The sequence below is a fragment of the Dromaius novaehollandiae genome, chromosome Z (assembly GCF_036370855.1).
Source record: "Dromaius novaehollandiae isolate bDroNov1 chromosome Z, bDroNov1.hap1, whole genome shotgun sequence".
NCBI classification, from domain to species: Eukaryota; Metazoa; Chordata; class Aves; order Casuariiformes; family Dromaiidae; genus Dromaius; species Dromaius novaehollandiae.
In genome coordinates, this window is record NC_088132.1 from 36,153,369 (window position 1) to 36,179,008 (window position 25,640).

A 25,640-nucleotide genomic window follows, 5' to 3' on the forward strand; every position below is an offset into this window, starting at 1 on the left:
AATTTATTCCACACATTTTAAATTAATCCACACACTGAATGTGACCAGCTTTCCCATCTTAAGTGCGACATCAGATCTTTGGAGCATTTCCCCCAAGACTATTAATTTGCCTATTTTGGAGGGGGGAGGGGAGGAAATTGAGTAATTTTTTCAATCAGCTGTCCTAAAAATAGCTCTTTCTGAGGCAAAGTCTCAGAATTTCCAGGCAGAGTTGACGAAGATCTTGTTAAAAGAATTGCATATGCAAGAGCTAGGGAGGGGAAAGAGACAGAGGTTTAGGTCAAAAAACTAGTGAAACAAAAAAATCCACTAACTCGATATTGCTCCAGTAAATGAGAAGATTATTCTTTCACAAGGGTTCTCCATATTAATTGGTTACAAAAATGTTTTCCTCATCAAAAGGAGAAGACTGGAATCAGTCTTCTAGTCTGACTAACTGCCCAGATTTCAAGAAGGTACTTCCTCCGTTTCCAGCTCCCTGTCGTTCTTGGACAGTATTTGCGGGAGAGAGCCCTAGACTGCACTAAACCTCTGTGCCTGTAGCCAGGTGAGAGGGATGACCTACGTTCTGCAGCCCTGCAGAAATGGCTAACTGCCTCCTTCCTATGTCTTTCACTTGCCAGTGCTACGAACTCCACCTGCTCGTTACCTGAATAGGCTTTGTACTCTATGACCAACTAGTTTGGGATTCAGTTTCCTTTGATAGAAGATCAAGTGTTGTATTCTTGTAATAAAGTTAACTGCCTTTAAAATAGCAAGTACCTGTGCCAGAGTGAAAATGAATGAGAAACATAGTTTTCAAGAGCCCGCTATTTGGAGTGGTCAGATTTTTATAGCTCTGTTTTTTGCTATTTGCAAAGTATTTTGCTATTCTTTTGTATAAGAGCTACTGTTGCATCTCAATTATAAAAAAAATTAAACAAACGCTATTAAAACTGCAAGATTAAGACACACTCTCTGGGGAGGTGAGTGAGTGAAACATGCTTTCAAAATGTGACATGGCTAGTTGCTAGCACAGATATTCTTGCATTTCATTTGCTCAGGTATCACTGGTGGCAGTTGCTACCAGCTTTGTGCCATCCCATTCATTCAGACAGCATTTCCATGCTGGTTAATATCTTTATCAAAGTTTGGGTGCCTCTGAACTTTACAATTGGTCTTGAATATATTTTTGGAACCGCTACAGTAGTAAGGAAGAAGAGTAGTGTAACATTTCCTTTAGATGGAAGGCATACTTCAAGAGATGGCAGAATAAGGGAGATTTCTTGCAAGAGCAGCCAGGGTGTCTGCCAACATGAAGGTGTTGCTTTCCAGAAAGAGTAAGCTCTTCCTACAGAATCCTCCTTTAGTCCAGTTTTCTTGCCCTTCTGACAAGATGTTTCAGACTTTCTGTGCGTGTGTGTACAGAAGATGATGTTCTTGTTTAAAAGAGTTATAGCTTGTGAAAAATATGCACTACATGAAAGATCTCAACAAGGCATGCACCAGGTTCCGGTTCGGTTTTGATTTACACACATGGTTTCATTTCATTGGATTAAATCAGATGGTAAGCAGTTCACCACATTATATATATTGTCTTTAATATAGTAAAATTATTGCAAGATTTCAGAGATTTCCTGGGGGATTATTTGGTTTTGATTTATACCATCATTTGGAATTCTGGAATCTCTGCAGCAGTTAGCTATGAAGTCTTATGTGAAAACGTTATTTGCTTTGATTTACCAAAAATGACCCTTTCTTTCGTACATGCCTAAAAAGTACAGATATCTAGAATGTGGGGAATAATTATCATAATTTCTTAACTATTTTAATGTAAAATTCTAAACTTTTGGAGTCCTCCAAAATGCTTAAATAGTCTCATTAAAAAGATACAGTTTTCACTTCCTCAGATTGCTCTTCATGGTGTAAGACAAACAACAAAGGCCACAGGGTACTTAAATTTATAAACTACTTTAACAATTTGAAGCAATGTTATGTGTAAGACAAATGGTCTTTGCTACAATGACACTCAAAATGACATGACAATTTTCATGGTTTTTTTTTTAGTGTGTGTTCTATTCATACCTTTGCTTTAATAACAAAATGTACTTTTTCACACAAAGTGGCATTGTGCAAAACTTTGTTTTCCTTCCTGGTACTTGAATGTCATCTGTGGATTTATATCTAAAGGGAGTTCTTCATGTGTGGATCTTCCCATGGTGGGGCGTTACCTTTTAATACAGTCCCTGTGCATGCCAGATCTCTTCAGTGTCCTTCCTTTGTTTTAATTTTCCAGTGTGGAGAGTGTAGTGGGAGTAGAAGCACAGTATTCATCACGTAGAAGACCCCTAAGAAGCAGCATAGGCTGGATTTCCTCGGGTAGTCATTCATCTCAAGGGCTTTTCTAGAGTAACAGGGCTAAGGAAATGATAGGTCTCTGTAAAAGTGCAGTGAATGGTCTGTGGGATCTCAGGACTTCCTTTTAGGGAACAGAAGGACCTTCTCAGTGTCATCACAAGAATATTTCTGATGCTTTTTCTGATGCTTCTCCTGCATTATTTGCCATGAGACAGATAATCTGGGTTCAAAAAGCTGACTTTTTTTTAACCTTGTTTCGCAGAATAAAAGAGTCTTAAATTGATTTTGCACCCAGAAGTTTAGAAACAAGTTGAGGCAAAATTATCTGTCTATGACAACCTTTGGGATTAAACCGAACAAAACCTATGTTATCATACATTCCAACTGGAAAACATAATTCATCTCAAGCTAGTTGGAAAGTTGGCCCATGCTTTTCAGTGTTTTCTCAGAATTCCTCCCAGGTTAAACCTGGGCCACACTTCACATTTATTGAAAGTCACTCAAAAAGCAAGTGTACAGAGGTCACTTAAAAACAAAATTAGGTTCCTAAAATGACTCTAAAAATATTCAAATATCTAAAGATTGTTACAGCAGTATAATCAAATGGTTACTTAAAATAGTTCCTTTTTATATATGATTATGACACTTATAATAATTCCCATTGGCATTTCTTCCATTCTGGCTTGCTCCACTGTGCTTCACACCTTTAACATTATAGTCAGACTGCCTCCTCCTATTACTTCTTATTGCCTCAGCACCTCCCTGTGATTCAAATGGGTGCTGAGCACCACCCCGTGCTCTCAGTTCTGTTACAGAGTGCTCTAGCAGCTTCTCGTTACATACAGCAGCTCATTTATGAACTTGATGACATCTAAGTTTATATATATTTATATGCAAAATGGAGTGTTCAGATGAGACCACTGCTTTCAGTTGGCGGAAACATTTGAATGGATTAAAAATAACTGAAAAAAGTACAAAAAAGACATTTGATCTGTACTTCTGAAGAGACTGGCCAAAATAATATCTACACTCAGAGTGTTACAAGAAGGCCAGAAAGTAGTTAGATCTGATGAGCAAAATCTTTGTGGTCACAGAAGCTCTGAGCAGATGCAGAGCTGTCATGCTTGGCTGCTATACCATCTCCCTTCATTCAGCTCAAAAGCACGATGGATATTTTGGTATCACGTTGTAGCTGTTGCAGGTTTCCTGGTGATCATGCTCAATATGTGTCATTCAGAGTAAGTCCCAGACTGCTCTAACATGCTCTAGGACTTGGAGCGGTGTGCAGCTCGAACATGCAAGGAAAGCCTCCATTAGCTGGCTTCAAACTAAATGGCTTGCAAATGCTTCATTGACAGCAGCTTCCAAACAACTGCAATGCATTATTAAATCTGAGCTGAATAAAAATTTCATTTCAAAAAAACCTTTTCCCTTCTTATTTTTAAAGCAATATAGGCAGGTGTTTTATAATTATCCTATCTTTTTTCCTTTTTTGGATAGATATTGATGAATGCAGCATCATCCCAGGAATCTGTGAAGGTGGTGAATGTTCCAACACCGTGGGAAGTTATTTCTGCATTTGCCCACGAGGATATGTCACATCCCCAGATGGCTCCCGCTGTATTGGTAAGAATTCCATCTGGTAGGCTTCTAAGGCTCTCAAGATTCATAGGGCAATTTTATAGGCAGCAGCAGAACTTCTGTCCCAATCGTCTGCCATTTCCCCAGGACGTCATTATGTTCTGACTGCCTGGCATCTCTGCCCCAACTACTTAACATTCATAACATCCTCCTCTGGTGATTGCCCCTGCAGAGACCTTTATCTGGCTTGTAGATGCCTATATGTAGACTGTATTGTAGCCTGCAAATTCCTGCCTTAGATCTGGATTTTTGTAGAGAAGAAGCAATGAGTATCTCTGTTGTATGGGCAAGCATGAGAAATGTTAATCACATTTCTTTCTCAGATCTGCATTTGATGAAATCAAAGGTTAAGCTCACTTTCATTCTAAAGGAGTAAATATCTGCCCTTACTTGTTATTTCAAGTTCCATCTCACATAGTTTAAATTAAAGACCAGCATTGGGCATGTGTATAAACTTAGAAGTCATTGAACAGAGTATATTGTGTTGCTGCTAATTTGGATAGAGTGGATAATAAAACAAAGCAAATAATAAATTTCAATAGACTGCAGCTTTTACAAAACAATTTATTTAAAACCCATTTCTATCTTACAAAAAAAGCTGTGTGCTTATTTTTACATGCGGTAATGCATGTTACAGATCTTTTCAGTATGCTTCTTTTTTACAGCTGCATGTGTGATGGTATAAACCATGTTGATGAGTTAACTAAAAATACTGTGTGCCTGGTTTAAGAAACCATTAACGATTGTTTTAATAATAGTGTTTTTGTAGCTCTCATATGGTTCTTCCTATTTCAGATTTCTCAAAGCACTTTGTTCTCATGTTATAGAATGGAAAATCTGAATTATAGGTAACTAATATGATTTGCCAAAACATCCAGCAAGCTAAAAGCAATACAAGACTTGCAAGTGATTTCACATGGATAATTTTTTGCACAGTGTAGTCAGTTTTTGTTATCCATGTTCATTTTAGGAGTGCCAAGCTTCAAATATATTGTGGCTGGTCTCAGAGATACTGAGAACCTATTGTTTCCAATATCTTCAAAATCTGTGGGGGCTTTGGCATGTTTTACAATACAGTTTCTAAAATTAGCTCACAAAATCAATTGCGCACAAATCACATGCCCTAGTCTGCTGAGGGAGACCCTTATATCACAGAGATGCATTCCCTTAAATGAACATGTGTATGAAGGTTCCTGTGCTCTCAAGTGTTTACACTATTGGAATAAAATTTGTTTGCATTACTTAGGAAGAAAAAGGCAGAATGAAATCCTTATTAATATGGATTACTTTCTTCTTCCCTCTTTAAGACAAATATTTGCTTTTAATCAAAATATTGAGATATACGTAGTTATTGTAATTAGTCTCATGTCTTTCTAAATTTGTTGAAGATTTTTTCCTAGTCAGCACTGAGGAGTATGACAGTAGAAGATGTAGCATATGCCCTTGGAGGAACTAGGGTATGATAAATACTGACATGTTAATAAAGAATAATTTTCACATTGCACAAATAAAATTTTGGTTGTACATTCAGTCTACCCTTTGCACATACATGGTTCCACTGAAACTTATTAGAGCTGGAGACACATTCAAAGGCAAATCTAAGTGGGCTGAATTCTTTCTGGCTTATTAAAATTCCGCATTCCTTTGTTTAGTTGTGAAGATTACCATGTAAACATACAATCCCTTATATTCTCTCTCTATGAATAATAGTTATCCACTTCCAAGCACTCACTAGAGCTTATACCAATACTGAAAATATTCTGCTAGGAATAGGTTTTTAAGAGAAGACTGGATGCCGTTTCTTCAGTCAGACGCAGGTACACCAAGGAAAAATAGATTAAATGAGAAAGTTACTGATGTTCATGTTATGTTAAATGTCTCAATTTTTGTTGTAGTAGGCTTTTTATATATTTGCATGTACGTTCTATTTGTGTTTATTTGTGTTTTTTGTATCAGCCCTATTTCCCATTAGCTTGAGCGGTCTCGAGATGTTATGTGTATTGCTAATACACTGAAGGTCCGACTTGAGGGAAGTCATTGATCTGTCTGCAGCTCAGTTGTTTACATCTGCAGAAGGGGGATTAATGGTTTTTTGCCCTAGCTCTGTCCTAGGAAGGTGGCTTGAATGGAAGAAGCCTGTTAAAGTGAGCACAGGTATTGCAGGGGGACCCCTGGGCCTCTTGTCCTGAAGTTTAAGATGTGTGCCTCACTGGCAACGCCTGCTGCTGCTTCTTGGCCCACCCAGCCCCTGCTATTGAAGCATTCATGTTAAGCACTGTCATATCTCTTTAACCTTCTAAGATTAGACAGTCAGAGCACTTTTCAAATCTTAATGGTTAAAAAGTTTGCAATTGAATGAATAATCCCTTAACTTTCTGAAATAAGAAGCTGGAAAGGAATTTTTTGCTGTCCCCCATGCCTTTCACAACACACATTTTGTAGTGCTGAGCTCCTTGTCTTACATTCTAGAGCCTTTTTCAGTAAAATCTTTTGGTCTTTACTTTTTTTCCCCCTTTTTTAAAGCTGAATAAAACTTCCTCTTTTCAGCTGAATTGTTCAAAAGACATCTTAGACATAGTTCTTAGAGTGAAGTGAGGGCCCATGATCTCAAGAATATTAGTCTTTAAGATTTACATTCTTGACCTTAATGATTGTTTGTCCATGTTGCTTATGTGGATTTAGGTCATATTTCAGGTTTCTTATCTTCTACTTCTTCTGTACTATGTTGTTCTTATTAAACTTTGAAAAGACTTTGAAAATGAATAGCTGATTTCTGTTGTGCTTACACATTTTTTTTCTTCAAATACTGTTCATTTCAGTGAAATGACTCATGGGAAAAGGTTACACTTGATATGAATTTCACAGAAATGAAGTGCATGGTTTTATTTTCTTTCTTGTATACAATTGCCTGTATATATTTGTCTTGTATGCCAAGTTGATTTTGTTAAACTGTTCAGTTTGGAGCTTTGAAGTGAACGAAGCAAAGGGGACTTAACACATTTTTTCCAGGTGCCTAGTTCTGGATACTTGCTATAGCCATTCTGAGATATATTTTTTAAGCTATAATGTGAGCAAAAAATTACAAATGGATCAATTCAGTATTTTTCCTTTAAAAAAAAAAAGAGCAGAAGTTTATTATAGTATAACACTGGTGACCAACATGATTTTTTTCAAGTATTTTGTTTAGCCAACTGAAAATATACTAATTGTTTTATTGTCATCACACTGAAACATGTACTTTCCACCCATTTTTGATTGTTCAGTAGCAGAGTGGGCTATGGCATACAATATTTAGTTGCTGATCTTTTTTTTCTTATTTTTATTTTTATTGGCTTAGCCTTGTTCTTACACAAGCGGAATAATTTTGTGCTCATTCCAGTGATGCTATTAGCAGGTGCTATCCACTATGATTAAGGATAGATGTGAACTAGATTGAATCGGAGTTTCCTTACTCAGCAGTTTCTCTGAAGAAGGGGCTATTTGCTTTCTTCTAAATACTAATCCACAAAGTCTGAAATATCTCTGTGTGGCATCCAAGGGATTTTTATTCCTTCCAGTGTTGCTGCACTGGTCTTTTACCAGGCCACTAGAGGTAAAAATATGTAGTCCATTCCACAAAGTAGTTTATGAAGGGAATTAAGAGTTTGTTATTACTGGAAGGAAAGATGAGTTTGACAGCTACATTCTGGATTAATGCAAGATTAATGCCACTGAAAATATGTGGTCCTGCAGTAAACCAAATGTGGAATGGGTTGGTGCTGATCAACTCTCATAGTTGTTGGTGTTTTCTTTTTTTAATACAACTTTTTAAACACTTTAGCGCTTACGTGAAATGAGTAAGGGAAAGACATACAGAGACTTCATTTTATTGCTTTTGGTTTTCTTTTTAAATTAACGTCCAGATCAGAGGGCAAGTACATGTTTCTCCAGCTTGATAAATGGTCGCTGTGCACAGGAACTTCCTGGGAGGTTCACCAAAATGCAGTGCTGCTGTGAATCTGGCCGGTGCTGGGCCATTGGATCTGTTCCAGAGATGTGTCCTGTTAGAGGATCTGGTGAGTGCCTTGTTTTGTTTTGCTGCTTCTTGCCGCCCATTCTAGTTGGGATGGAGGTCACTGGAATATTTTAGATGGCTTTAAAATGTAGGCTAAAAGTAAAAAGAAAGTCAAGAATTACATTATCATTCATTCTTGTGTTTTTAATGCGGATGTTTCCATCTGTGAACCATTTTTTTTCCAGGTCCGTTATTATTTGGGACTAGTTTCTTTAACCTCCTTTTGTTGACATTGGAAATAGTTCTTGGGAAATGGGGAAGATTTTGTGGTCAAGCTTGAAGAGGAAATGACTTTGAGGGTCCATAGTTCATTTCGATTTAAAGGAACAGCTGCTCTCTCCATAAAATTTCATGTTACTTTGAACTGGAAATGCATCAGTATTTCATTTATTCTTTCAACACTTTGCTCACATAACAATGTTCCACATCCCTGGTGAAATGCATTTTCAGTCTATCTATCCCAAGATCTCTGAGGGACCCGGGGGTTGCAGTGCTCTTGGCAGTGCACCAACAAAAAGGTTTCAGCAAATAGCTAAGCGTAAATTATAGTATTTCCTATTGTTATTGTGAATGTTCTTCCTTAAATAACACCTGTCACAAGTGTGGAATCCCCTTGAGTGTAGGAGTGGAAGAGGGAATATACAACATTAAAGAAATGAGAAGCCAGTATTGTGTTTTTGCAGTACAAAGATTTATATGTTCCTTATAAGCTGACTTTGGTGAAGGGTTGATTTACTCTATGCCTTTCTGTGCTTTGTTGTTTAATAGATGAACACCGCAGACTTTGCATAGATGGAGTTCCTGCTGGAGGTGGTTCCAGGGGTGGCGGGACTGGAGGAAACGGATTCCTTCCCGGTGGCAATGGAAATGGCTACGGCCCAGGAGGAGCAGGATTCATTCCCATCCCTGGTAGCAACGGTTTCTCCCCAGGTGTAGGGGGAGCAGGGGTAGGAGCAGGTGGTCAGAGTCCCACTGGAAATGGTCCAATAATTACTGGGCTAAGTAAGTATTCATGTTTTTGAGACTTGTTTTCTTCTTTTTTTGGTTCCTCCTACTTTTTCCTTTTTTTTTCCTGCTCAGTTTCTAGTCTGGAAATGATACAGTGTCCTTACTACATAAAAATGTCTTTGTATTCAAACACATATAAGGTACTTCATATACTTTTAAGAAGTCGATGCTTTAGGAAGGTTGGGAACCCCTCCCTGCTTTTTGTTCTTCTTCATTTTGGTTGTAGAGTAATTTTCTTGAGCCTTTAGCAGCTTTCAGGATCTCTTTTTTATGAATTAATTTCACTTACCAGTCATGTTTGCCACTATTTAGTGATTTTCCCATGAAATTGTATGCCTGTGTGACCTCAATCTTGCATGACTGCTCTAAAGACTGACTGAAAGTCTGTAATTCTGTAAAAGTTTCTAAAAAACTGACTGAAAGTCTGTAATTCCCTTCATTCAGTAAAGGATATACATTCAGTTAGTGTTCATGTAGTACAACAGCCAAGAATGTAGTATGTATTTACCACATCCACTTCTGTAACATATGTATTCTATGTACTTGTACACATAGGTTTTATTTTAATGCTTCAAACCTAAAGCAGCTTTGGCTACCAGGCATTAAAAATAGTAAAAAGATTCAAATCAAAGATTTTATTTATTTTTTTAGGATCATCCCCTTCTCTTCCTGCCCATACGTGGGTGTTCCTTCCTTCCCTTGTCAGCCAAAGGTCAATCTACCTATTCATTTTTAATCTGGGATTCTTAATAGAGCAGTATCTTAGCGTATTTCTTACTGTCTTAGTTTATATCTTCATTTCATTCACATCATTAAGGTGTGTGATCTTAAAACCTGTCAGTTCTATAGGAAGGCATTTCCTGCTGTGAGGAAAGGGAGTTGTTTTGCTTCCCAGTATATATGTAACACTTACTTCCAAGACCTGGAAAGTCTAGCATAGAAGACTTTGAAACTTCTCTGCGTGTGTGTGTGTGTGCGCGCGCACGTGCACATTTTTACATAGGGGAGTTACATAGGGTAGTATGTGTATATGTATCATATTTAAATATTTTAACTTGGAAAACATGCTTTATTTTTGGATTTAATACTTGTTTTAAACTTTTACTGCCTTTAATTTTGTTTTCCCCTCAGCCTTGCAAAATTGTGGTGGCTCATGTTCTTCAGAGAACTAGTCCCACTTCTCTTAAGTGAAGCCTTACAGTATAGTTTTCAGTTACTTAGAGACAATATTCATGAAGGTAGCATGATTTAAATGTTTTTGTTGATCCTCCTGCATTCGACACCTTTAAATTTTGTTTTTAGCAGTCTCCTAATGGTAAGATTTTTATATCGAACTATCATACATTACCTTTATGTCGGTTTATCTACTGGTAATATCCACACCACACATTGCTTTCCTACTTCACCATGAACCTTTGAATTTTTGCTTGTGCTGTGCCTTCTGATCTGTCTTAGTTAGCACTAGTAAAACTCCAGATTTTGAAGTATTTTCAAAAAGCCAACAGCATTTAAAATAAACTATTTGCTTTCCTTGTTCTTCCAAGGATAAAACATACCCCTTCTGCAGACATACTGCCTTGGCTCAAAGCCCAAGATGAATAATATTCAGAAGGATGTCTCACATGTATAAAGTTATTTATAACATGTGTAAGTGCCTGCAGGATCAGAACCATTTTCAATAAAATACAAGGAGTATTAAGACAGGTATACCAAAAATAATAAACTCATAGGAACAGATTGCTTCAGCTTACATCCAAATGGTGGTCTATTCATGAGACCACTAATGATCTCATCAATCTAAAAGCATAAATGGTAAACTATAATCAAGACTGTTCTGTCTCATGTGTTTTTTTTTGTTTCTGATAGCTACTTGCATATGTTAGTTTACTGTAAAGTCAATGGATAGTGCTTGGAAAAATGCTTGATTTCATGGATTTATTTTTGCACCTGAGAACATACTTTTTGAAGTCTAATGTAATCTTCATATTTACTTCTATTTGAACATATGAATATTTTTCTCATCTTCTGCTTTTTTCTTTTTTTGCACTAGCAATACTCAATCAGACAATAGACATCTGTAAGCACCATCCCAATCTTTGTTTAAATGGGCGCTGTATACCAACCATTTCCAGTTACCGATGTGAGTGCAACATGGGATATAAGCAGGACGCAAATGGGGATTGTATTGGTAAGTGCACATTTCTAAAATGGTTTATTCACTTTTTGAATACTAATATTCTTCAGTTTTATACCTTTGATCCAGAAAAAATTTATGTGCATATTATTCTTCCTCCCTATATATTATTTTTAATAATATTGGTCTTGTGAAGGAGAGTCCAGGGATCATGATGAGATTACTTATACTGGAATAATGTAAAACCTTCATAAAAGAGCTTTTCCTGTTTGTCTGCTGCTTTAAAAATCTTCACTCACAGATATGGGTATTGAGTATTACTGTACTTCATGAGTATGGTACATTTTTGTCTTTACCTTTAGTGAGTTAAATTCTGCTCTCATTTACTCATATGTTATGCTTGTGTAACTCCCTTGCTGTCAGAGGAGTTAGTCTCAAGTTTATCCTAGATAACAAAGGACAGAATTTATGTTTTACCTACTTGTAAATATGAATGACTTATAAAACACGTCAAATCAATAATAGAATGTATTAATTCACTTTTGGTTACCTTTGTATTGCTTATTAAAATACTGAATACTAACTTCTTATAACAAGAGCTGAATTTGGGATTCTGTGCTTTTGTTCAGTTACTATGGACTTCAGTCTTACAGTGTCAAAGGGTCATCAAGGATTTCAGAGAAAAAAACAAATGTGGGAGTGTTTGGGTGTTGTGTGGTGAAGAATTTTGTTTGCAGGATATATTTTTGTAACCATCTAGGATCCTAAATAGAAAGCTCTGGTTCTATTTCTGATTGAACATTAGCCTACTGATTCTTTATAAAGAGATTTGAGATCTGTGAATGAAAAATATCATACAAGAGCTTATTAGCTATAGACTTTTCTGGCTGAAAATGTGCATTTAGAACTTGTTTTCTAGCATGCCTGTGGATTAAGGGAAAGCACAGAAAAAAAAGGAGCACAGAAAATTACAGCTAGAAGAGACCTTAAAAAATCTTCTGGTCCAAGATGAGGCAACATATAATGTGTAAGTGAGGATAGAGGCAAATTTTGAATTGCGTGCAGCAGAGCGGGTATCAACCAGCAGCTGGAACCTCAATGAGTTGCAAATTCTTCCACTTCCCACTGTATTGCAAGCCTGGCATCAGGGCCTCCCCGGCTAGGCACCCTGCCTTCTGCAGAAGTGAAATGTGACAGCTGCTGCCTAGTGCTTTTCTTTGGATGCCACTGTTTATTACCGCCTTTAACCTCTCTGTTTTCCTTTCTCAAATCAACTAGATACACCACTCCTGAAAGTTTGCTGTCCCCTTAGCTAGTCCATTGTGCCACAGGGTGATCAATTATACTTACATCATTTCTGACAACTGTTTGTATAACTTGTTCTTAAAAACCATCGGTGATGGAGACTCCACCGCTTACTTGGGCAGTTGCACGGCCAGTTTCAGTGCTCCACTAGCCACGCTGTCAGATAGCTTTTTCAAACTTCCAGTCTAGTTTGAATACAATTTTGCAAAAACATCAGCTCATTTTTTGTTCTATCCACAGTGTATGAGGAAAGCAGCTTATTAGCCTGTCTCTTTGTATATATCTTTTGTGCATTCGAAGACTGGTATGGCTCCTTTTCTGCGTGTCCTCTTTAGTATAACAAGCCTAACTTTTTCAGCCTTTTTTCTTTAGGTCTCTGACCCCTGGCTGGGAAAATCAGGAGCTTTATTCTTGTTCTGCATCCTTGGGCCTCAGGCAATATTGTCAGTGAGGAGTGGGAGTTTTACTATAAGTCTGCCTTGCTAAGAGTATGGGTATTCTTTGTTTGTAGTATATGGAGAATCCTGGCACTTTTGTTCCCAGCACTACATTTTGCATCACTGAAATTAATATTCTTAACCATGGCAGACCTCAACTTTTGGGGAACTGTCTTGAAATATGCTGAGCATCTTCTGAAAGCTGGTACCTTGAAATAATGTATTTTAAGACCTCAGAAAACCTTGGGAGACTATCTAGTTTGATCTTTTGTCTAACAAAGTTTCACCAATTTATTCTAGATCTAGTTTACAACCTCTCTTCATATTCTGTATTCATATTACTTGGGGGCGAGTTGAAAATACGAAGCATACTGCTGAAGCGTACAGATGTTTGTTAACTATTTGTTAACATGCATTATATTTATTACATTTTTATAATTTTTGTTTTCTAACTTTAAATGAAGGAACAAAGGTGATTACTGGCAAAAATATGAAACTACAGCTTTTACAAAGGTAGCAACTGAACAAAATGAAAGGCCTTTCTAAACTATACTCTTTTAGGCAACCATCCTGTGTTCAGATCATTAAAGAGTTGTGATAAATAGCACTGCAGTAGAGTGTGGTTGTGATAAACACTTTGTGCCTCTAACAAACTACTCTGCATGAAGAAATACACCAAAATAACAAGAGAAGTGGTGGTAAAAACCAAGGCTGAATACCATGAAGAGCCAAAGTTTCACCTGTCTTTAAAATCCTTTCCTCCTAAGGTGAGACAAACTTTTGACTGAGCTACTTTGTACTTCATATCAGCAGTTAGTATAAAGGTGACATGATGCAAATAGTGATTGATTGACTAATACTTGACTGTGGCATATTAGATATGAATGCTGTTAAACTTGCAGAGCCCTTTTTTAATTTGCAAGGCATGGAATATAAATGGGAATAATAAACCAAATGCACGTATTGATAATGCAGTATATGTAAGTTAAGTGTCCAGGAAGAAATAAATTGGGGAAAACAAACCAAAGGAAATCTTGGCACAGGAAGTAAGGGTAACCCTCAAAGACTTAGAGGTAACTCGAAATTAAATACAACCTAATAATCCTAGGAAATTTTAGGTCAGGGAATGGCTCTTTGGCCCTAGGTTTTAATGAATACCAGCTTCTATAACCAGTAGCACAAATTACATGATACAGTCCATTTTGGCTTCCCAACCTGAACAGCCAGATATTCATTTACTAATGTAATCTGGGAGTGGGTTTTGGTTTTAGTCCAGAATAGAATTTAAACTCTATGGTTGGGTTTACTGTGGAATGCTTTACTTGCTCTGTCTTTGTGCCCCTTGATAGGTTGCAGCAAGTAAAGCTACGTGGATTTCTTCTTTAATATAAGCTCTTTAAGCTGGAAGAAATTGTGCAGGAAAAAAATCAGTAGGGTGGCCATCTGTGATTTGGGAGGCCTATCGAATCTACATGCCTGGCTGATAAAGATGATTGACAAAAGAATGTAACGTGTTTAACAGCCAGCTGGCCATTCTGTCCCTCTCTCTTCCGTAGAGTCACGCTGTAGGTTACTAGCCTGCCATTCACCTTCCACTCCAGACCACTGAGAATAGTGAAGTTATATCTGATTTTCAGTTGAGGTAAAAATTCATAAAAGCTGTGAAAATAGATGGATGAGTTTGTGGAAATAAAAATTGTCGTCCTGCTTGATTCTCTAATGCGTAGTTACAGTGCTGAGGAAAAAGTGTGTTTGCTTAGGGAACTTAGTCTAGGCTTCATAATGCAGGACGAAAATAAAGACTTCAGCTGTCTTAACAGAAGCAGAAGGTGCTGTGCCACCTATAGCGATGTCCTAGATTGAAAGGAGGAAAAAACACAAAAGAATGGCTTCCAGGTAGTTTGAGTGTTACTTTGCCTATTTTTTCCTGGGTGAAACAAATCTCTCATGAGTAATTATTTTGACTCTGAAGTCGTTTGCATTTTGAGTAGCTATTCGCATTCAGGAGACATTTTGTAAGATATGTTGCTATTGTCATCACAAAGTAAATTTTTGCCAATACTTATCTTAGATAACTCAGCCTTGTTTCACAGTTATTACCTAATTGAATTCTAGAGAAATAGTTGGAATATCTTAAATGCCACATTGAACTGCTGATTTGTGAATGGTAGTTGCTATAAATCACAAAAAAATTTGCCTTGGGACTTTAAGCAGAAACTTAACTGTGAAATTTCTGCATGTAATGATATATATTACATTAAAGGCTTGCTCAAATCTAATTTGGATACTCATTTATGGAAGAACAGGCATGGGGCATTGGAAACAGTTACATCTCACCGTATGGGATAAGGTTAATGATAGAGGAATGAACACTCCTTCCATGCTACTCTATCTCTCTCGCTCCCTATGTCCCAAGGAGAAAGCTAGAAATTATTAATGATTCTTTAATGCAGTTAAAGAAAAGTCTTATTTCAGAATGATCCTACCAAAACAAAAAAGAACAGAGTTACGTACTGCTTTCTGACCTCACCTTGTATTCTGCTGCTTTCGTGATGGAACATCGCCTAGTGCAAGAACCGTAGGCAGTCGTAAGTGATCTGATGCAGATTGGTCAGTCCCTCTTCCCAAATTGATAGGCAACTGTATTATTATTATTATTACCTTTCCTTATTTGATTCTATTCCTAAAAACTCTGGATAAAACTGTAGAGACTTTGAAAGTGGCAGCAAGCCCATAGCTGTGTTGTTTTGGGTTTTGTATTTGCAAAACAACTAGAATTCTGTATTTCAGCTTCTGATACTTGTCTTCGAACTCAGCACAGTCAGTCTTAAGGGGGCTTTTGAAAGTTCCATACTGTGTCTAGTGAAATTTTGACGTGTTGCAGATGAAACATTGAAAAGTGGAGATATGTGTGGTGTAAGTGGTGAAAGGGAAATATTTGATGCCAAAGAGGGGTGTAGTGTGAGACAATGAAATGGGTTAAATATATCTGTCTCAGATGTTTCCTGTTTACCCTGCTGGGATATGCATGCTTGCAACACCAATTCAAAGCCAACAACTTCTTTATATTAACACATATTTATCATTTCCCTCTTTTATCAACAGCTTATAAAAAAAAAGAAAAAGAACATCTTAGGGTTCATATTTTAAATAGAAATTGTCTGATGCACATGGCTTTGAGGATTTTCTAGGCTTAAATCGGCTATTTCATAGAGGAATGTTGCATTCCTACTGTAGAATTTATAAATTAATTTGTAGTGAGATCTATTTCTAGCATGAACAGATTTTCCTTAACAGTTTAAGCAAGTTGAAGCCCATATCCCTATCCTAAAGAAGTCATAAATGTCATCCTCTGTAGGAAAACTAAACAAAATTGAGGAGTGACATATCTATTATTTATAAGTTCCTTCTGTCCTCCCTTGTATTAAAGCAAGATAAATGTACAATAGTAGCCACTGGGATTAAGACACTTAATGAAATGTTCCTGCAGAAATGTGATTTAGAGATCTACAGTTGAGGACTTTGTTCCGAAGGAATTATGTGTGATTCTTTTCAGCTCCATATACTGGCTGAGCACAGAGCCACAGTGTCCAGTCTAGCACCCAGGAGAACAAAGCATCTCAGTGGCTGGGAACTGCAGAGAAGTGTGACAGCAAGAAGCTATTTATAAATGCATACAATCTCCTGCAGTATAAAGAGTAGTAAAGCTTACTCAAATATATGCAGGTAGCCAGGATGAAAAACAGATACGGTTACTGTTTTCTTCCTTATATTTAACACTCTGCATTTCTCTTTTCTTTATCTTGCTTCATTCTTGTGGTTTTACTGGAGTGGTGTTATCAGCTGCCAATGCAAATGTGAGTGAGCCGAATAGGTTTTTGCATTAGAGGAGGTATTGGATTCTTCCATTTCGCTTGCCTTTATTCATTTAACTGTTTACCCAAAAAGGTCTGATTGTATCTAGGCTGGTACAACACAGTATTGCTGTACAACACAGTAGTGTTGTAAATCAGCTCACTAAATGATTGATTTGGGTAACTCCAGATCTCTTTGACATGTATATGAACGCTGTGCGTTTTAACTGTGTGTGCATTCACACATTAAATCCTGTGAAATGTGCGGTCTTGTTTATGCTTTAATTAGAACAAAACTAACCTTTCGCCATTAGCTTTTGCCATTTTTAGATTCAAGTCATCCATGGTGTATAACGCTTTTGGTACACATTTATTTAACAGATAAATCTGCTTATAGGTGTAATTTCTCATTCTATTCAGTTATTTTGAAGATCTAATGAAATAAATTTTCAAACTAGACCTGATAAGGGTTGAATACAAATGATCAGCAAAGCTAAGCCAGGGGAAAACCACCCTGCTGGTTTTCCTGAATTTTTGATGGCTTACACTGCAAAATGCAGGGTAAACTTGTCATTACTGAGAACTGATCAGGTGTGGCCTGACTTAGACCTCGCTTCCTATGTCAGCTTGTCAGTAGAATGGTTTCCAAGAACCCACACAAATCAGCCTCGGCTTTGTGATATTAAAGCCCATGTAAATGAAGAGACAAGGCCATTTCGGACCTATACATGAAATGGAGGGCCTAGTTGGGGGAAGAGGTCGAATTAGCACAGGTGAGTGGCAGAGAAAGTGCAAAAATATGTACAGGGGGATTTCATCATGGGATCTATTCAGTTTGGAAGCTGTGAGTGTATCTGTAACAGAGAAGCTGCTCAGGCCGTCCTCTGGTAGCTGCAGGACAGACTGCTGAGCAGGCGGTCCCCCCTGCCAGAACAGAGGGCTGCATTTACTCTGCTCCCAGAGAGGCAGTTAGGATTAAGGAAGGCAGGGAACAGGGACCTCCAAGAGCTTTACAGATGGATTTAGGGGAATATAATTGGAAGTAACAATCATTGTTATTTTAGGGTTGGGAATAGCCAGGCCAGGCCAAAGTAACAGCTGACTCATTGCAAGCCAGTGGGGATCAAATCTGGGAAGGGTTCTTGAAAAGATTTCAGAGCTATGTGTCAAATGGATGAAGTTTCTGAGCAGTTACGTAAGACTTAAAGGGGTTAAAGTGTGTTTAGTTATACCCAAATACTAAAAACATTTGGAAAGCAGAATCAGGTACATTATAGGGAAAGGCTAGGTTAAATCTGGCATGACTCAAATGCAAGGGCTAGGGTTGAGGATGCAATGGGGCATAAATAACTGAGATGTGTTATACAGTCTGTGGTCTCATTAAGAATCCCTCCTGCTGGTTTGTGGGCCCTCCTCACATTTCTACAATAAACTCTCAATTTAGTAGTGTGTTTTTTGTTTCTAAGTGCCATGACATCTGCTTTTAAATGCCAGTTTTTTCTTGTATTGGTGTTATTTCAAAGCAGAATGATTGATTATTCAGTTAGATGAATATCATATTGAATAAAGAATTGTTTTGTTCTACTAGGCAACTGTCAGATTTCATGCCTCAAAACCCTCACTGGTATTTTTTCTTCTATCTTTCAAGATACCTATAAGTGATGCAGTAGGATTTCATTTCTTTAAAATATGGCTGCCTATTTATACTAAGAACAACTGTGTGCTAATAAGAAAGTAGTGATTTTGCACCAAGAGTGAGTTTTAAGATTTAGCATTTGACTGTTAATTGCTGTCTCTTTCAATTAGGAAATTCTAGTTGAAAATGAAAAAAAAAAAATTGTTGCATACATTGTGAAGTCTCTAACATCTGTGCTTCCAACAGATGTTGATGAATGCACATCGAACCCGTGCTCTAATGGAGACTGTGTCAACACACCTGGTTCCTATTACTGCAAATGCCATGCAGGTTTCCAGAGAACTCCTACCAAGCAAGCTTGCATTGGTAAGAAAATTTGCTTCGTGTTTACTGATTTTACAAATGGTCTGACCTCTTATGTCAGATTCTGTTGGAATTCAAAAATAGTTAGTAATGTTATTTCAGTAAATCTCAACAGTTATATTAATGAAGTTCTAGTTCTGGGCTACCATTGCATTTGTTTTGTTGATAAAATAGTCATTTAATTTGTTGTCTTTGACAATTTGTTGTCCCTTCCATTCTGGAATATCTCTTACTTGCCAGTGTGTTCCAGTTGGGAATTCTACAAAAATTAAGGAAATACAAACCTGTCATACTAATAGGCTATTTATATCTATATATATATGCAGATGAATATGTGGGTAGGTTTTTAGAGGTATCTATCATGTAATTGTTGAGCATCATTAAAAAGTAGCATTTATTGTACAAGTCTAAAATAATGTTTATTACATCTCTCATGGAATAAGAGTGATTTCTTACCATCTTTGGGAAGGTTTTTTTCTAAGTAATATTTAGATAATGTGCCAGCATTTTTCAAAGCAGTAATTGTCACTGTATGATATTTTATCTTATCAGTGGTAATTATCTGATTATGTGATTTCTTTTTTTTAATTTAGATATAGACGAATGCATCCAGAATGGTGTTCTTTGTAAAAATGGCCGGTGTGTAAACACTGATGGAAGTTTCCAGTGTATTTGCAATGCTGGCTTTGAACTAACTACAGATGGAAAAAATTGTGTGGGTAAGAATTCTTCTTAATACTGGCAGGGACTAGCTTTGTGATTCTAGAAATTGTACTTCATAGTGCTTTTGATCATTAAGGATTACATTTAGTGAAATAAGATCTGGCATGAGGTGAACTTACAGCCTCTGCAGTCAAATAGACACTATGCGGAACTGCATGATTCCAAAGACAACTTGAAGTGATTTCTGTTTCTGAAGCTACATCTCTCATCAAGAGACCCAGGTAACGACCTGCCCCAGGAATAGCATTTTTCCCTAATGCTTCATAGGGAGTGTTTTGTATGTCAGCACTGCTGAAGAAATTCATGCTTTTGATTTGGCTGTACTATGTCACAGAAGCTTCCTAGATAAACAGTCTGTTGCAACAAGTTCTGAAATCCTTCATGTGATTGAAGCTTCTTATCCTTTCAGCTAAGAAAGAAAAATGCACCTGGTTCTTCCATACCCAGTCTTGAAATATGCACAGTAATCGATTGAGATTAATTGATCAGATTGAGTAATCTGATTGAGACGGGTGAAGAATGTTGCTGCTTTGTCTGTAGACTGAGAGCTTGTCAAATACTTGATCAGAGTTACTAGAAATTAATCTTCAGATGAGAGAATCTTTGCCACATCTGTCCAGTGTGTGTTTATACTGTGTCTTATGCTGTGTCTTTTTGCAGACCATGATGAGTGTACCACTACCAACATGTGTTTAAATGGGATGTGCATAAATGAGGATGGGAGTTTTAAATGCATCTGCAAACCAGGATTTGTTCTGGCTCCAAATGGGCGTTACTGTACTGGTATGTAGAATTGTGGGGTAACACATTAAGACAACTTTGATTGAAACCAGCTTTTCCTGTCCATTCATTCATGCAAGAATGGCAATCTTTTGTCATATGGATTTAATATCATACTAATACTTTTCTAGGTTATTACAGTAGATATTTTAAACTGCATAGAAATAAGTCTTTGAATTCCAGAACAAAATAACTGAATTATTTAGTAGTAGTGTGAAAGCAGCAATAGATGATAAATTGGCTTTTGAAACATCTTGGAGTCATCGAAGGTTCGGCAAAATCTGAATGCCTTCATGAAATGGTAAAGCGAGCAGCAATGTCAGAGGTTTAAAAGGTTTGAAAGATACTACATTGATAAGCATACACAAATACTTTTTCCACATCGCTATTCTAGCAGTCCAGAGTCCATAACATTTAAGACAATGTATCTGCCATACAACATTACAAACTTTTTAAAGCGAAGTCATTAAAATGTTGCATTAAACATTTTAAGAGTGGAGTCTGATTTTGCTTCAGCTAAAGTGACCTGATAGAAGATACCTATTTGCCACCACTAGAAGTAGGTTTGGGCTTCAGTCATTTCTGATAGGTGCAAAATCATCTAAGTCCATTGGATTTTTGCTTTGAAGTTGAACGATTTGTATTAATTGTGAATATCTTAATGTGCAGTCACTTAGATAAAAATTGACCATTAAAAAGGTCTTTGAAATGAAAATTTACCATTGTAAAGTTATGCTGTGATTAATGCTTCCTTAACCAGACTTTAAAGCAAAGTTGTAGTATCGTGAGATGGAGGAAGACAAGGGAGAAAATTTGTCACTTATTTTGCTTATTGTGGAGTATGAAATGTCCATATAGTTTTTCTGAAAATTGTCTTAATGCACAGCTGGAATTTTATTTAGTTTAATTTTAAGGTAAAAATTCATTAGAAATAAAACAAGGATACATTAATGATTCCTCAGGTATCACAAAGATATTAAGCAATGCTTTAAAAACATTAATTGTAAACTTAAGCTTAAAAGCTGTGAACAGATTGTTGAGTTGTGTTTCTCCTGACAGATATTGATGAATGCCAGACATCAGGAATTTGCATGAATGGTCATTGCATAAATACTGAAGGATCCTTTCGGTGTGAATGTCCACCTGGCCTGGCCGTTGGAGTCGATGGTCGTGTGTGTGTAGGTAAGGGAGACTCTTTTCTCATTGAAAAGCAAGTGTTGTCAAATTAAAGCATCAGGTTATTGAATGAAAGAAACACATTAAATGGCATCCTTTTCATTTATGCTAACATCAGTCGTAGAATTAAAGTGATTAATCACAGAGGAACTGTTCTCCCATAAAACTGGTGTGTTTGGCTTTCATTCATGTGTGTATATATATGTGTGTGTGTGTGTATTCACTTCTGCATCATTCATTGCAAGTCACTAAAGCAAGTATATTTTTTGGTTGAAACACTGATATTTTTGCACTCCCTTTTTCTTTTTTTCTAATATGAAAACATTTTATTCTTTCTGTACTGTAGTGTTCAAAACTCTAGGAGGAAAAATAGTAAAAACTAGATAGTCTTGTTTCTGTGAGCTCAAATATCATTATTAATAACTATTAGAAAATCTTGCATTATGATATGCTCTAAGCTTAATGTTAAAAGGCAAGAAGCTTAAATTTTTCTGTGAAATCAGACTGGCACTACTTCTTGCTTACTTGTTTTTTCTACAAATTAAACTTACAATATGTCGCTTCACTCTTCCTGGCATTTCTCTTTGTTGAGAGAATTGTTTTGTGAGTCTCTTCCTCGCTAGTCTACTGATTAGCTGCAGCCTCTTATCCCCTCACAAATTACTAGTTGACAGTTAACAGGTTCTTCACCCAAATCTCACCAGGAGTGTTTGCAAGCTATAGCATAGCTTCTGTGCTGGAACTCCCCCAAGAAAAACGGAGCATTTTGAACCTGATGAAAAATAAAGACGGCTAGAGGGCAAGAGGTATTCAACCCATTATTTTGTGCTGATTGCTATTGATGAGGGTACAGAGTGATGTGCATGTTAAAAACATCTCTGAGAGCAATGGATATGTGCTAGGGATTGTGATACTGCAATGTTTTTAAACCAACTTTGGTTTATCCACAGGGTATTCCATCTTCCCTTTCTCCTGTATATCAGAAGATCACTTCTACTATGTCTCTTAAGTTTCTTTTCTTTTTGCGTATGAACCTATCTGTCATCTCATCATTTTGGTGACCCAAGACTGAGTCCATGGATAAGCATGGTGTGCTGGTGTTCAGTTTCAGTAGAGGAACATGCTTGTAATGGGGCATCCTCGAGTGAAGGGTGCACGTCTAACAGCAGCACAGCACGTTAGCTTCTCTTTTGGTACTGACCTTGTGTGCTAGATGCTGCTGGTAACTGAGTAATGCGGGCTGGTACTGGATCAGGCCAGCTGGATATGTCATGATGTCCAACAGGTTCCTGGAGCAGTAAAGAAGTCCCATGCAGCACTGCAAGTGAGCAAACCATTTGCCTAGCTGTGCAGTAGTCAGATATGTTAACCAGTTATATGACTGTTACTGCTCATACATGAGACTTAGCACGTATGTCCTATCTGCCTGTGTCTAGGTCAAGAAAAGTCATACTTCATCCTAATATTTGGAGATCATCTCACAAGAAGGGAACGCAGGATACTATGTCCTTGTGTTACTGTATCATTCCATTTAAAATAAAATCTTAAATGCTGCAGAAGTTCATCACTCTTTAAATTAAAATCTAGTACAGAAGTAACTATGTAAGCTGACCCTTTCTGTTATCAGTTCGGTTTAATAAGCACATTACTAAAGCTTTAACTCACGGCTTAAAAAAAAAAAAAGTTTTAGCCAAGCACCTTTGTAGACTCTCAACTGTAACCCAAATATCTGGTGGTGTTTTTGTTGTTTTAAATAAATGTGTTTTTTTCAGTAAGCAAAACTGTACTAAGGGTTGAACCAACAAAAACAAGGATTGCTCTCTCAGATGTAGTAGCCACATTGTTTGGGTTTTTTTTCTGATTTATTAAATGTTTGGAGAATAGTAGTGAAAAAATCATACACAGCGTGGAAAGCCTTGGTGTACTGTTTTTAATAGAGGAATTTCACTCCTTAGTGGCACAGCAGGAAAACCAGGTTTGAGTACAAGCTGTTCAGTACCTTTTGTGGTCCAAGTTGGCCTCATCTTTACCTCTGTCAGTGATACAGCTGTAAAGAATCAGTTCAGTGCTCCATTTTCTGTGTTCCCATTTACCTATTGCTTCCACAGTTGTAGCAGCTAAGGACTTCAATAGTTTGCTGTCAGCTGTGAAGAGTGTTTTCATTTGAAAATGTTCAACTCCACATGTCACATAGCTTTAAGATTTACCATAAATCCTTACATTTTCAATAGGAAATATCCTTAATATGGCAAAAATCATGAGACAGAATCATGATTTATTTGGAAAATTCATTTTAAAATGATGATGTAGTTATTCCAGGCATAAAGTAACATAGGAAATTTCAAATACTGCATAACAAAAATGTCCTCATATATGACCTTCAAAACACGATTTCAGAGCCAATCTGCTGTTCAGAATTCTTTTTTATATATGCTGTGTTAGCTACAGGAATTCTCTGTCTGGCTATTCTGTCTCATACATTGCATGAGCTAAATAATATTTTTCAGACACTCTCCTGCTAGAAATGTCTGTAGTCTGAAAGTTAATAAGTTACATGGGGCTTCATTTTAATAGCATTCCCACAAATATGCTAGGCAATTAGCAAAAACATAAAATGACAGAACCTACAGTCCAATTCTGTCACTCTCACTTTGAACAATAATTTATTTCATGAATAGTGCCGTTGATTCTGGTGGGACTATTCATAGAATAAACTGCTTTTTTATTTAACATTAATAAGTATGGCAAAATCAGGCACAAGACATCATACAAGTTTGGAAAAAAAATATGTACAGCAAAGGGGAATATATGCTTGGAGAAGGCCAGCTAGATAAATGCTTAGAGCCAAGCTAGTATTTGCAGGCATTTCAGGTTTGCCTATACCTCTGTCTGTAGCTTCATGCTCAGATACCTCAGCTGTGTGTGTGTGTGTGTGTGTGTGTGTGTATCTGTCACCTCAGAACTTCAACTGAGCTATTGCTGTAGCTCTGTGTAATGTTGTTTATTCTCTACTGAGGTATTTTTAATTACGATTTAGTCTGCACTTCTTATCTCTGCTCAGAGCCATAGCCATCCAGGACAAAATAGCTGAGTCTTCTGCTACTCTGATTTTTTTGCAGAACCATGCCCCAAAGTACTGTCTTGAGCATTGCACAATTCTTCTAAAGCATCTTGAAGGATGCAGTGGCTCTCACTGAGTATAGGTCAAACACTTTGCAGCCTTACAGACCTTGGCCACAAAATACTGTGCTGACAGAGTTGCTTATGCTGAAGTACTACACTACAAAATTTAAGAGTCTGGAAACACATGACCAGAGGATGCTCCAGGAAACAGTGGAGTAGAAGCCCAGGAATGGGCATGCTGTTACACCAGCACCAGTGCTAAATCCTGGCCCACAGCACGAAATAAGATCTCTAGCATTCTGAAATTGGTAGGCCAGGACAGATCAAACCCTATACGGAGAGCAACGCAGGTCCATCAGTGCATGCTGAGAAGCATCAAGACACAGGGAAACTGAGCATGGCCAAGGTGCCTTCAGTAACTTAGCCATGGACTGAGCAATGGCTGTCTTTCTCATCCTTGATATCAGCAGAGGGAGTGCAGCCCAGGGAGGACTTCTGTGCTATCCTGCTCAGGTTCTGGAGGAACCAGTTTTTCATCCTGCGTGGGCTTTGCAAATCACTGCCATTCATAACATGGCAGTTGCTGTGATGATGGCGAGGCTGTGGAGGAGACTTGTGGCTATGGCCCTTTTTGTAGGGCTGCTTGATGGGTCATTGGATGCACACTGAAGCATGTGAGTTGGCAGAGGTCTAGATGGGGATTTATCAGGGCTCATGGGGCTGAAGATACCTACCAGTGTTAATTTGATTACACCATCGAGCGTTGTTTGGTGCTGGAGTAACAGCATGCCTGATCTGGGCTTTTACTTCTGCAAGATGGTGTTCCTAGATCCTTGTTTTTTGTGGTTGTAGCACTTCAACGTGAGCAAATCTGTCAGCACTATAATTTCCGGTTAAGATCTGTAAGGCCATGCTGTGGTTGACCTCTTCTCAGTAAAAGCCACTGCAATGCTTCAAAATACCTTAAAATGCTGAACTGCAAAGATCACAAATAGGCCCGTTCTGTGCTCTCTGAAAACAGTGTGCTCCAGCACAGAGGGGAGCCAGTCTGAGAGCCAGACAAATCTCT

General features: G+C 37.5%; 1 protein-coding gene across 1 annotated transcript in view; it reads left to right on the forward strand.

Annotated features, from left to right (window-relative positions):
• LOC112992380 (fibrillin-2) overlaps positions 1-25,640 on the forward strand; it is a 181,122-nt gene that overhangs the window by 57,448 nt on the left and 98,034 nt on the right. The window contains exons 8-15 of the mRNA XM_026115394.2: positions 3,838-3,963; positions 7,881-8,033; positions 8,801-9,034; positions 11,091-11,228; positions 18,653-18,772; positions 19,363-19,488; positions 20,153-20,275; positions 21,332-21,454. Of these exons, the coding sequence (XP_025971179.2) occupies positions 3,838-3,963; positions 7,881-8,033; positions 8,801-9,034; positions 11,091-11,228; positions 18,653-18,772; positions 19,363-19,488; positions 20,153-20,275; positions 21,332-21,454 (1,143 nt within the window). The remainder of the gene's footprint in view (positions 1-3,837; positions 3,964-7,880; positions 8,034-8,800; positions 9,035-11,090; positions 11,229-18,652; positions 18,773-19,362; positions 19,489-20,152; positions 20,276-21,331; positions 21,455-25,640) is intronic.